Genomic DNA, 12,671 nt, shown 5'->3' with positions numbered 1-12,671 from the left:
CTACACGAAAATAACGTTACAATGAGAATTGTATAGAGAAAGGTGGAGTATTAAATTGAGCAAAGGGGGGGGGGGGTGCAAAGATAATTGTATTTAGTGGAGCGGATTAGAATGAAGTGAAAATGAGATTTGGATTCCATTAAAAAAAAAAGAATCCATATGGGGCCGGCCATAAATGACGTCACGCACCTAGGGGGGGGGGTCAGACATTTGTGACGAGGGGGGGGGGTGAGAAATGTGACGTCACATCAAAATGCGCAACTTTAAATAAATATACACAGCACGTTCTACTTAATTCAATAGACTTTTTAATAAATGTTTTCTCCTACAATATCAGAGTGCAGCGCCACTTTAAATACGCATTACAATGACAATAGTTAAAGCGACTTGAAGCATGTTTTATTTGTTTTTGGGGGGGGCAGCTTATTTGTGATGGGGTCCCACTGCAGAGAAATTGTGGGTGGGGGTACTCGCTTTACGACGCGGTTGCAAAAAGATTGACAGGTGAATCGCTTTACGCCGCCGTCGTAAAAACAGGTTTTTATTAGCTTTACGGCAAAGCCCGCGCGTGTTGCTCGGGGGGGGGGGGTTCCCCGGAAAAATGCGATGACGTCACTCACAACGGGTGCGACGTCACCAACAGAAACCCTCGCACCCCCTCCCCCGCGCATATTACGTCATCAGTCCCATTTGCCATAAATCAAAATGCGATGACGTCACTCAACGCGTCTCAACGGAGGCGACGTGACGGTGAGTAATCTCGATCCGGGTGACGTCGTGTGGGTCGGTTGACGCCACTGACGCCGCAAGCCAAGATGACGTCATCTGCTCGACGTCGGTAAGGAATGGCATGTACGTAGCTCACCGGGAGGAGCGGGGTCAGATCCCAATCGTTATGAAAATAAACGATAAGGGAAAATATCGTTAAATAAAAATATGTAAAAGCGGCCTTTTAGGCAATGGTGCTTATGCAGAAAGGGCGTTAACGTTCAGTTGAGACGATGACGTAACATGATGCATGACGTCACAATGATCATCGGACCCTCTTACGATGACGTCACGCAACATTTAAAGCTTCCACACAAGTGGCTTATAAAATGACAGCATTAAAGCACAACTCGCTGTGAATACGAATAGAATGACATCATCGCACAACAGCAGGTCTGGAATCACATAAGAATAAGATTGTCTGCCTCACCTCAAAGTGACGTCACTAAAGCAGGACTGTATAACATCCCATCCGATGACGCCACTAATTGTCAATTTAACAGGATAAGCTCTTTCCCACTGGGGGATGCCATCTCATGATAAAGCAATGACGTCACACCTCAGATGATCGGTTTATTTTTTTCTCTGCAACTGCTCGATCCATAGCCTTGAATTTGAGAGGCCACACTGCCGATGAGGAACCAGTAAAATCTAACGCCACTATAAAATGTGAATGCACATGTGCAGGCCTCGTGTCAATCTACTGCTGAATGTCTTGCGGATCATGGGGCTTACTTGGCCATACCTCAACACTCCGCAGCATGGGTTTAAGGAGGGGAGTATGGAAGCGCAGCACAAAAATCTATTTCCATTGCTGTTCATTAACCACATGCCTCTGCAGCAGCCCATCACACCTGCGTCATGCATGGTGGTCACCCATCCAAGCACTATGCATGGTCAAACCTGCCTAACCCTCAAGACCTGATGAGTTTAGTGCATTCTAGGTAATTTCGTTACAGGCTCACGACTTGAGAATATCGATTCCGATTTCACAAATACGATTTAACAGACGCCTTCTGTTTATATACAACCCGCAATCTGCCAAGGCAGCACATTTTATTTTGATTTTTTTTAAACATACAAGGCAAAGTGTCTCCGTGCTCAAGTGAGGCATGAGGCAGCACTCATGTCCGCTGGCCGCTCCGAGCCATTGGTGACAATTCCACGTTTCTATGACGAGGGCCACACCCCTCCATCGCGCACTTTTATCCGATTGTGGCTGATGGGGGCCCGTAGGTGTCGGTCGCTCCCGCCCCCCCCCCCCCCCCCCCCCCACGGTTGAGAGAGTCCAGTTTGTGAGGTCTGGGATGCCGAGGGAGGGCGGTCTTCACAGTAGCTGAAGAAGTTTCTCCTCCTTTGCTTTCCTCATGTGGTAGAGCTGCATTCACACACATGCGCACATACAAATATAATGAAACACATACTCGTGAACTCAAGCAGAGCCATAGAAGCACATCAGCGTGGACGCTATACCAACCATGAAAGGTTTCTCAAACTCCAAGTCATACAGCTTTACCTGAGCTTGCCCACCATCGTAATGGTTAAGGTTTATTTTTGGCACAGGCAAAACCCATTGGGCAATAAATAAAAATTTTCGATGGGGACCTGGTTACACCATAGCAGAGGTCGCAATCGGGTACCCGATACCCGTACCCTACCCAATACCCGGCTACCTGTACCCGGCCGGGTATCGGGTACGGGTACCCGTTTGCGACCCTGGTGCGGCCGGGTACGGGTAAGGAATCAAAACCCGTTTGCGACCTCTGCACCATAGAAACTTGGTTCCAGCAACAACAAAACATGACCAAAACAATGCAAAACAACTGTACATGGTCAAGTTCCTAACAATTGTGAGCGGATGATCAGGAACTCGGAAAGCAGGCGGCACACAGGGGAGACACAGGATATACAAGGACATCACCGCACCGTTCGTGACTCCATGAACGCGGGCAGGAAGTCTTCAAGACTGCAACTCCCATCCAGGAAGCGCTCGGCAGACGCCTCGGACTCTTCCTCCGCCTGGAGGGCGGCCACTTTGAGACGAGCCTCCAGTACACTCACTCCTAGGAGCTGAGATGCAGAGGCATAGAGACATTCATCACATCGATGCGAGCCTCCAGTGTACGCTCACTCCTAGAAGTTGAGATACAGAGACACAGAGACATTCACATCGACATGAACTTCTAGTATACTCATTCCTAGGATACAGAGACACAGACGAGACATTTGCATTGAGAGGAGCCTCCAGTAGACTCATTCCTTGGAGCTGAGACGCAGGGACATTATAACACACAGACACAAGGACAAGGGAACACAGAAGCATGGGGACACATGCCTCCAAGTGGGAAACACAGAGGCAGCAAGGGGTGTGTGTTGTGAGGTGCCCCCACCTCACCTCATTCATCTCATGCTGTTTTTCAACCTTCTTGTCAAACGCCGACTTGAAGCGATTCAACTCCTCACACTGTCGGAGAGATCACTCAGTCACTCACCTTTCACATTCCATCACTCGTCATTGGCCAACATCACAAGTCATCGCCCATCAATGTCATCACAGAATTGAATCCAGTGTCCAGAGCCATGGGGTCCCATTTTACCCGGGGGGCAACATAAAGGGCCAAAGGGATCCTAAAGAGACCTCATCTGGGTCCGGCACCTCCGATTAGCACAGTTGGCTACATATGTAGTGACATCGCGGTATGTGACTGTGATGCTGGCCCGAGAGAGGCACGGCGTGCGGTGTATTGACATCGCACATACCACTAGGATGTGGTTGCAGTACCGGCCTAAGAGGGGCTTGGTGAGCACTGATCGATAGCGCTGGATCGCACCACGCTTGGCGTGCAGTGCCGGCCCCTACAGGATAGGGTGTGGGAGTGCCGACTACTAAAGGCCGTGGCACTCTGGTTGACCCGAGAGGACACGTGACCGGTTAAGTCTACACAGGGGCCCCAAGTGGGGGCTAGGGGTGGTCACGTGTCAGGGTCGAGATCCTGCTCGAGGCTTCTGGAAGGTGGTCGTGGCCAAGGGCGGAGCCGGCCACGCCACAGAGGATATAAGCCGGTTCCCCCAGAGGGACCGGCGCTGTTGTTCATCCTGAAGAAACCTACGTTCTACGTTCTACATCCTGCAGAGTCTCCAACATGTGGACCTGGACCCAAGCTGTGGTCCGGTCCACCCTGACACGTGACCACTCATATAGAGTAACAACTTATTATATCACATGATCACATCACCACACATCAATGCTCAAATTTCACACAGTACATGCATGTAGGTATGCATTGTGTGCATGTGTGTATGTTAAGTGGTAGTGTGGTGGCAGTGGGTAGCACACTACACTATGAACTTGGCCATCCAAGCAAGATATCCTGGTCACCGATAACATTGGCGATATCTGAACAGATTCTGGGCCTCCTCTTTTTCGATTGAGAATTAATCAGTACCTGGTGCAGTGTGTAAACATCAACACTGAAAAGACAAAGGTAGCTGGGCCTAAGGCCGGTCAAGCTGCTCCCTAATGCCAGCATTCAAAAGCGCTCACTAACAGTGCTTGCTCCAACAGCTGTGTTTGCTGTGCTTCTGTATGTGTGCAAAAGTGCATGCACATGCCACACTCACCTTTTGCAGAAACTCATTGCGTCTGCAATCCAGCTGAGGTTTCATGGACAAGTTTTCATCTGGAATAGACACCCCCACCATCAAGCATTACAACCACCATCACCCCATCACTAATATCACCTACAATATATTTATCCCTTTGTCAATCTACTTCTAGGCGAAGGCCTCCTCATCCCATATCAGTCATGGGGGTTGTTTGTCCATATTTCAACACGGTAGTGCAGGTTGCTGAAATGGAAGGCCCAGGGAGAATTCAGATATTACTTGCCGCTGATGTTAGCCGTGGCCGAGAATCGAACCCAGGTGGCCAGGTTCATAGCCCAGTCACACTAAACACTCCACGCTATATATTATACATATTAACATCATCACCATCATGTCACAACAACCTTTACCAGTGTAGTACTGGGAGCGCATGTGGTATGTTGGGTGCAGTGCATATATTGTGATACCTGCAGGCAATGGGATGCCCTTGGATGAAGTGCATAAAGTGTGTGCCTGCATTGAGTGTGGTGTGGAACATTTGGTGCAGGGCTTGCAACATGGTGTGCATATGGTGGGGTGAGGCTGGTACAGTGTGGTGCATATGGTGGGGTACACATGGTATAGTGCATACGGTAAGAGCGGTGTACGTGGTGCAGTGCGGTGCGTGCGTGACGCCCCACGTGCCAGCGCCTCGTTTCTCGTCGCTTGTACCACCGTCTCCTCCCAAAACGTCGCGACGGCCGAGTGAGTGAGCACGAGCGCCCCGAGTCGCTCATCAGAGTCCGAGAGTGCTCGCAGCTCCGACACGCTAAACACATGCGAACAACACGCAACTCACACAAGCGACACTGGACGCTAATACCTCGAGCTCTTCACATACAAGCCACGCTACGGACATGCACACCACAAAATCCACACGCACACACCACATGAACTCACCCACTCAATCACACACTAATCAATACACACTTTCACGCTCACTTGAACTTACCACCAGCAAACACACAATGGCATAAACCCACACATTCACTCACACCGACACGCAGGCTAACATAAACCACTCACTGATCCAACCATCCACTCACCTCATCTCCGCCACTTGTGCAAAAATGTCTGAACTTTCAACGCCCTTCTAGAAAGAGAAAGCATTGCATAGATGCATGCACAGCACACACAGATGCAAACACAGACACGCAACTATTAATATTACATATTAGTATGAGTGTGTAGATGGACTGTGCTGTCATGTGATGGGCATGTGCCTGTATGTCCATATGCACACATGTGGGTGTCAATGGCGTAGTGGTTAGTGAACTGCTATATGAAGCCAGAAACCTGGATTCAATTCCAAAGTCTTAATTGCACTGGTCCTGGGCTTCACCTTGGTGCATTCAGCTGTAAATGAGTCGCTGATGCAGTCTTTCACATCAGCAGTGGGGAGACATGGCATAGTGTTCGCCACACCACCCCCTCATAGGGCATGCTGGTGTTCTTAGATGCTCACTAAGAACTTTCCCCAACAATCTATGTAAGTTAAAGGATGTTCTTTGCCTTTGTATGTGCATATGAGAGCACACATCTGTACTTGTTCACTTGTGACTATATGTGTGCAGGTTTGTAAGCGCCTGTGTGTGCACATGTGCGCAAATACCCTTGTGCACGCATGCTCACCTGTGTTCTCGTGTCCTTGCCCAAGGGGGTCGTGTCAGAGTGCGAGGTGACGGTAGGGTGAGAGGTCACGGCAGGGTGAGAGGTCACGGCAGGCGGAGCAAAGCCTATTGGCTGAGTGGAATAGGGAGCACGAGAGGCTCTGTGTGTGTGTGTCCGTGCATGCAGATGTATGTAAGCATTCACGTACATGAGTGTAGGCAAGTGCAAATGTTTGTATGCATGTATGAGCATGCATGCGTGTACATGAAAATGAGTGTGTGTGCATGCATGAAGATATAGTATGCATGTAAGTGTGTGCATGTGTGTACATTTTAATGTATGTGCATTTGAGTGTTAGCGTTCGTAAGTGTGTGTGTGTGTGCGTGTGTGCGTGTGTGCGTGTGCGTGTGTGTGTGCGTGTGTGTGTGCATACAATGGAGAAGAGTGGGCAATAATAACAGTAACTTTAATTACAGTGATATTACCGTAACAATACTGCCATATCAATAATTAAAGGTTAGCATTCAAAACAATACAACTGTAATAATTAAGACCTGCCAACATAAGCTGTTATCGGTGTGCATGTGTGTACGCCTGTGTGCGAGTGTAAGTGCGAGGGTGTTGAGTGTTGCGAGTGTTCCAATGAGTGTCATGAGATGGAATTCACACCCAAAACAAGGAGGGTTTGTCCTGAATTCCTCCAAGACGCTGACCACCGCTTTTCCCAGGTCAGACTGTATGACAAACTGCACGCACACACACACACACGTGCAGACGATGTACACATACAATAGTCGTGTGTCTCCCCGTTCGAGGCTCCGTGTCCCTGGATGTCAAGATGCTTGTCCCTGTATGCGCATCTGTGTTGGTCCACAGTGCATACCCATGTTCGTCTGTACTTTCTTCATGTCCTCATGCATGTTTGTATGGTGAACTTCTTTCATGCCATATGTAGCCAACCGTACTAATTGGAGGTTCACTAATCGGTGTGCATGCATCATGTCACTACATGTCTCTTCATGCACCTAGGTGGTTCCCCATGTATCGACTGCATATCCTTACACATCTCCCCATTTTTCTCTCATGTGTCTCCTCCATGTCCCTGTCTGTGTCCTTGTGTCCTTGTGTGTCCATGTCCTCACATCTCCCTATATCACCATGTATCTCCATGTTCTCATGTCTCTACATGTTGCTGTGGCCTTGTGTCCCTGTCATGTTCTCCCACGTACTTGTGTGTGTTTCCCAACATCTCCGTGTGCCTGCAGATGCTTCTGTCGCCAAGTGTCTCGAGGTGTGTACACGCGTGCCCCCGCATGTCCCCATGTCACCGCACATCACCGCACATCTCAGCATGTATCCCTGAGTCACCCTCCAACTCCATGTGTCTCCACGCATTCCTGCATGCCCCTGGTGTTCCTGCGTCTCCGCATATATCCCAGCATGCCCCTGCCTTTCCCCAGGTGTCCCCACATGTATCCACACACACGCACCCCATTGATGGCAGGGGAGCCGATGACCTGGCATTTCTCGTTGAGCCAAGGGTGACGAACATACGGCATAACGTGCACGACCGGGCGATCCTGGGGAAACTGTGGTGGGAGAAACCTGATGGCACACACACATGTACACAAAGATCCCCTCTATAGCATTACAGACTGCTCAGGCAAGTACTATTAGTGAGCACCTTGTTAGGCCAGGATAATGCACAAGGAGGTGGTGTGGCCAGTTGACCGAGGGGGGCCCAGGACCGGTTCTGATATCAATTGCCATTAATGTTAGATGTGGCTAGAAAGCAAACTCAGGTCACTGAGTTGGGAGTGCAGTTCATTAACCACTGCGCCACCACTCCCCACGACACTATAATTGCATACACATATCAACATACATCTACAATAAACACGAGATCATCACGATAGATTAATACAATTGTGCATGTGAGAATATATTATTTTGAATTTGTATGTTATTTTGCGTAATTAGTTCACATGACCCCTCCAGCCACCAGAGGCACAGCAACACACCACAATGTAAATACACCAAGTCAGAACACCGACATGAATCAGGCCTTAGGTTTGAATTCAGGCAACTGCCAGTGGTGAAACCGGTTCTCAAGTGTAATAATTTGATGATATTGGCCCCGTCACCAATGACTGTGATAGCCATCAACTGGCTACATCACCTCATCACATAACTGTAATCAACCTTTGCTTTGAATCGCCATACACAAGACGAAGAAGACCAATGGCCGCACACAAAAAAAACATCGAATTAAATTTGGCATTGCACATCATTTGACTAAATCCCAGCCCTGGGGGTTAAATGTTTGAGTTTGACTGTAATGCCATGCACATTAATGACTCTCTAAAGCAGGTCAGGTGGTGAAGTGCTGCTCCCTAATGTTTGGACCAGAGGTCACTTATGAGGGATCTTGGAAGTCGTCCTGCGATATTCGCTTCATGTACAATTCTCTAATCATAACGGGTTGCACTGGGCTGCGACAGATCCGAGTGGACTATGCATCTCATTATGTGATACCCAACAGCACAACCAGGAGAAAACTAGCAAAATGTGTTTTTAATAGTAAAAAAAATCAATTGCATCTTGAATGGAATTGTGACCCCAATCAGTGACCCCGAAATAAGACAATTAATCGAATTGCAAGGGACGCAAATCATTACATGGCTAATGAATGCATACTTTTGTGGTGACTCACAGGTGCATACATGTGATGTGTCCAGGTGTATACACACGCGCATGTCACACACGTACACGTTGATGGTGAGTGTCTGGTTGTCGATGACTGCTGGCACGTTATACACAATGTCCTTCTGCACCTCCACCGTCCTACACAACAACCGAACAACCAAAACAGCCATCACTGCAACATCCAGACCTCCACTGTGCAACCAGCACACCAGATGTAATTTACCATTCGTTATTGACACTAAATAAAATGTATTTTTAAGAGGTAAGTGAAAATTACCCTCAAGAAATCAATAATATTGCAAAATACTCTACGATCTTTAACGCTAACTTATGGGGAATGCATAAACTTGAGCCTTACTTTTTAACCGCAATGTTACTTCAAACTACTATACAAATACTGTCTTAAAATTTAAAAAATTGTTAAAAGGGTGAAAGAAAAAACCCCCAAGTTTCTCCAAGAGAATATTTCAAAACGTTTTATTTCAACAATTGGCTTGCATAAAGAGAAATGGACTTGCATAATGTGCATGCATAATGTACGTTGATTACCATATAAATAACCCAACCGTCAATGGATACCCATTGTCATTTATACGCATTCATTAATCACCCCCCAAATCGCTCAAGAAGTGCTCACAAGTGATGCCATCACATCTTCCCCTCTATTTACGGAACGAAACAGAGGATTTCTCCACAAATATGGTTGTCGCCTGATGAAGCTAGTTGTAATTACTGGCGAAACGTCGTACTCAGATTGTAAATGTTGTGGCTTTGCTCTCCAACACACCGGTGAGCTGTACTAGTTAACGAATTGGCATGTTCTGTTTACGTGACAAACTATACTAAATGGCTGTGTTGGGTGGTGGTGGGTTTAACAACACATTTATATTTTTACGTGATCCAACCCAAAAACCTGTATTATGGATACACACTTTAGTTCCATGGTGCACATTATCGACCTTAATTAGCAATGTAACAGTATCACCACCTTCATTATGATCACCAACAACACCTTCACCATAAACACCACCACTAAAAACCACAAAATCCACATCAACACCGCTAACCACCCTGTGGTCAGACGTCTCGTCACACCATGACCACGTGTGTATAACATGTTTCTGTCCATTGGTGTCTCCGTCTCCTTGAGTCTCCCTTTCCCTCTTTATCTCATATCCTCTGTGTCCCCCTTTCCCCCTTTTCGAACTGCCCATGTGTTCCTCTGCCTACCAGGGTCGCTATCTCATGTTCACCCCGTCGCCGTGTCTCGCCGTGTGTCCCATTCTCCCCATCACCGTGTCTCCCAATGTCTCTCTGCACCCCAATAAAACCTGTGTATAACACCCTTATCACTCTCTCCGCTTCCCAGTGCATCTCTGTATGCATTTCCTCCTGTCCCCACATGACCCCGTGCATCTCTTTCGTCTCGATGCCCCCGACCCCATCGCCTTCGTCTTGTCTCTCTTTGCCTCCCCTTGTCCACTCGTGCCACCCCCCACCCTTTGCCTGTTGCCAGAGGCCTCCGAGTCTCTGTCTCCCCATTCCCCCGTGCCAACCCCGGTGTCTCCCATGTGTCTCCCCCTTTGTGCCCGTGTCGCCGCACCCCGGGATGGCTGCCTGCAGCGACTGGATCTGCAACTGTCGGTGCGACTGGAGAACAGAAGGCGCCGCCGGAGGCTCCTGGCGTCGTGCCCACCAGCTCATGACGCTGGGTAACCCAGAGGGTAACCTAGTGACAGCACGGGTAAGTTAGTAACACGGCTGATAATCTGGTAACACACAAGCTAACGTGATAGCAATACGGGTATCTTTGTTACACAGCTGGTAACCCAAATGACTTGGTGACACGTCTGACAACATAATTACACATCGGGTAAACTGATAACACTATAACTTGATAACACAGCTGGCAACAATGTTACATGTTAATCCGGTAACTTGGTTACACAGATGGTGTCCTGGTAAGGCATCGAGTAACCTGGTGACACAATGGCTAACTTAGTAATAGGGCAACTTGGTAGCACAAAAGGGTAACTGGATAACCCACCGATGAAACCTGGTAACTGGGAGATTAACCTCAAAGGTAAATGGTGATCGATGCGGGTAATTGAGGGTAACTGGGTAAACGTGGGTAGCCGGATTACGCTGCGGATAACCGGGTAAAGTCGGATAACTCAGAGTGGCCGAGTAACAGAGAGGGTAATCTGTGGGTTAACTGTGCAACACTGCGGATTAGACAAAATTAAGTCGCACAGTGAGTAGCCGTGAGCGCAAATGGATACGAGGCGAGTAACAATTGATTAACTGGGTAACCGCCGTCACCGGGTAACTCGGCCGGATAATCAGCGGGGTAACCATGGCGACAGGGGTGGGTACCAGGATGGGGTAACCGGGTAACACGCCGGTTGTGTGGTGTAAAAGATGACGTTACCCCGCCTCACGCAGGCAACTTTGTTCGCGAGACGCGGGTACCGTGGTCCCTGGCGGCGGTCACCCCGGTAACGTGGTGGTGGGAACTGGGTAACGTTACCCGGGTAACCCCGGTAACGCGGTGGTGGAAACTGGGTAACGTTACCCGGGTAACGCCGGTAACGCGGGTAAAGCCCCTCGGCCTCCAAAGGTATCATCCACGGTCTCTTCCGGGTCGTGGCCGCGTCACGTGATGCAGCCCGCGCCATACTAAATAAATAAATAATGGCGCCATCCCGTTTCGTGTCACGTGACGCGGCGTGGGGGGAGCACGTGCGCGCGCGTGAGGGCCCGTCGCGATACGACGATACGACGATATCGACGATATCCACGATATCCACGATAATTGGTGATATAAGAGCCGCGATGAACGGTGTGAAATCCACGATGCTCATATCGTACGATGCAAGACCCACGATAATCGGATTGTACGATATGGGATCCACGATAAGCTTATCGTGGACATAAAATCCACGATAATCGCACGAATCAAGACGGACGATCGCACCATCTGTTCTTGCGAGATATCGTAATATACTGATTATCGTTGATCTTTTCATTTTATTTCATATTGAATTTCCCGAAACACATCTAAAATAACAAACTCCTTAATTAAAGGTCTAAACGAACACTCTTTTTTTTCTAATTAATGCTTTGCAAAATGTGTTTCCGATTAATTGACGGAATGTCAATTATGACGTCATCCTTTGCGGAATTCAATAATAATTTCGAGTGTAATAGACAGCATTTGCCTTATAGATTGCAACGTTTCAATGATGAGACGACTGATTATGGCAGGCTTATGCTGAGTGAAGTGTACAAGTAATCATATTCGTAAGGGGAGGTTAGCAGTGCGCAACAACTGCAATAAAAGGCGAGCGATACAATTATGGGAAGCTGATCATCGCGATAGTGTCATGAAAATGAATATCGTATTGTATCGTGGGAAAAAATATATTGCAGCAAGCCAAGTTTGTGTAAAGACTAAAGAATGTGTACCAGCCCAAGGAAGGAGCGCAGAGGACATCCACTGGAGACAATCCCTGCAAAAGTATCGACCCCTTTAGAAATGTCAAACTAACCTATTATATATATATACACCCTGGGTTCATCCAGGATGGGCTGTCTGAAGAGGCTTCAAATATTTGAACGATCTGGACACAGTCTCATCAGTTGAGTACTTCGCAGACGACGGCTGCTTTGTACTGGGTCATATGGCCCGCATGCCGAGCCATCGCATGCCAAAGCAGTGTCTGTTTGAATCAGAATCATCAGAATCTGTAGTAATACTGGAGGAATCTGATGAGCTGTTAAGCTTTTTTTCACAGATGTCCAGCAAGGGCGGGTCAGGAAGTTACAAGTACACAAACACGATATGAGTGTGAAGTATAGGAACGGTAATCAAATGATCGAGGGGGTGTAAATGAGACAGCAAAGGCTAGAGACAAGGTGGGCTGATGTAGTACAAGAGG

General features: G+C 48.0%; 1 protein-coding gene across 4 annotated transcripts; it reads right to left on the bottom strand.

Moving 5' to 3' along the window:
• Nucleotides 1-354: 354 nt before the first annotated feature.
• Nucleotides 355-11,407, bottom strand: VPS37A (VPS37A subunit of ESCRT-I). 4 transcript variants are annotated; one of them, XM_061560076.1, is made up of 12 exons: nucleotides 11,172-11,385; nucleotides 10,334-10,459; nucleotides 8,794-8,868; nucleotides 7,515-7,629; nucleotides 6,694-6,770; nucleotides 6,046-6,184; nucleotides 5,460-5,506; nucleotides 5,055-5,182; nucleotides 4,390-4,448; nucleotides 3,164-3,232; nucleotides 2,695-2,838; nucleotides 355-2,146 (listed from the first exon to the last, which is right to left on the bottom strand). In XM_061560076.1, exons 2-12 carry the CDS (start codon nucleotides 10,432-10,434, stop codon nucleotides 2,096-2,098), a joined length of 1,005 nt encoding a protein of 334 aa, XP_061416060.1. In that variant the 5' UTR covers nucleotides 10,435-10,459; nucleotides 11,172-11,385; the 3' UTR covers nucleotides 355-2,095. The 4 variants fall into 4 exon arrangements, with proteins under 4 accessions (XP_061416060.1, XP_061416058.1, XP_061416061.1 ...); XM_061560074.1 differs by having other exon boundaries at nucleotides 11,203-11,384; XM_061560077.1 differs by having other exon boundaries at nucleotides 356-2,146; nucleotides 11,306-11,407.
• Nucleotides 11,408-12,671: the final 1,264 nt, after the last annotated feature.

Source organism: Lethenteron reissneri, chromosome 26 (genome assembly GCF_015708825.2).
Source record: "Lethenteron reissneri isolate LAM-NWPU_2019-01 chromosome 26, ASM1570882v1, whole genome shotgun sequence".
In the NCBI taxonomy this organism is placed as follows: Eukaryota; Metazoa; Chordata; class Hyperoartia; order Petromyzontiformes; family Petromyzontidae; genus Lethenteron; species Lethenteron reissneri.
This window is presented reverse-complemented; position numbering and strand designations above follow the sequence as displayed.

Excerpts from the sequence above, each read along its gene's own strand:
- VPS37A (XM_061560074.1), bottom strand. The coding sequence starts at position 11,357 with ATGATACCTTTGGAGGCCGAGGGGCTTTACCCGCGTTACCGGCGTTAC. Across the intron at positions 10,460-11,202 it reads GACCGCCGCCAGGGACCACG|GTTACCCTCTGGGTTACCCA; the intron begins GTACCCGCGTCT and ends TGCTGTCACTAG. Across the intron at positions 6,771-7,514 it reads GCTCCCCTGCCATCAATGGG|TTTGTCATACAGTCTGACCT; the intron begins GTGCGTGTGTGT and ends GTGTGCGTGCAG.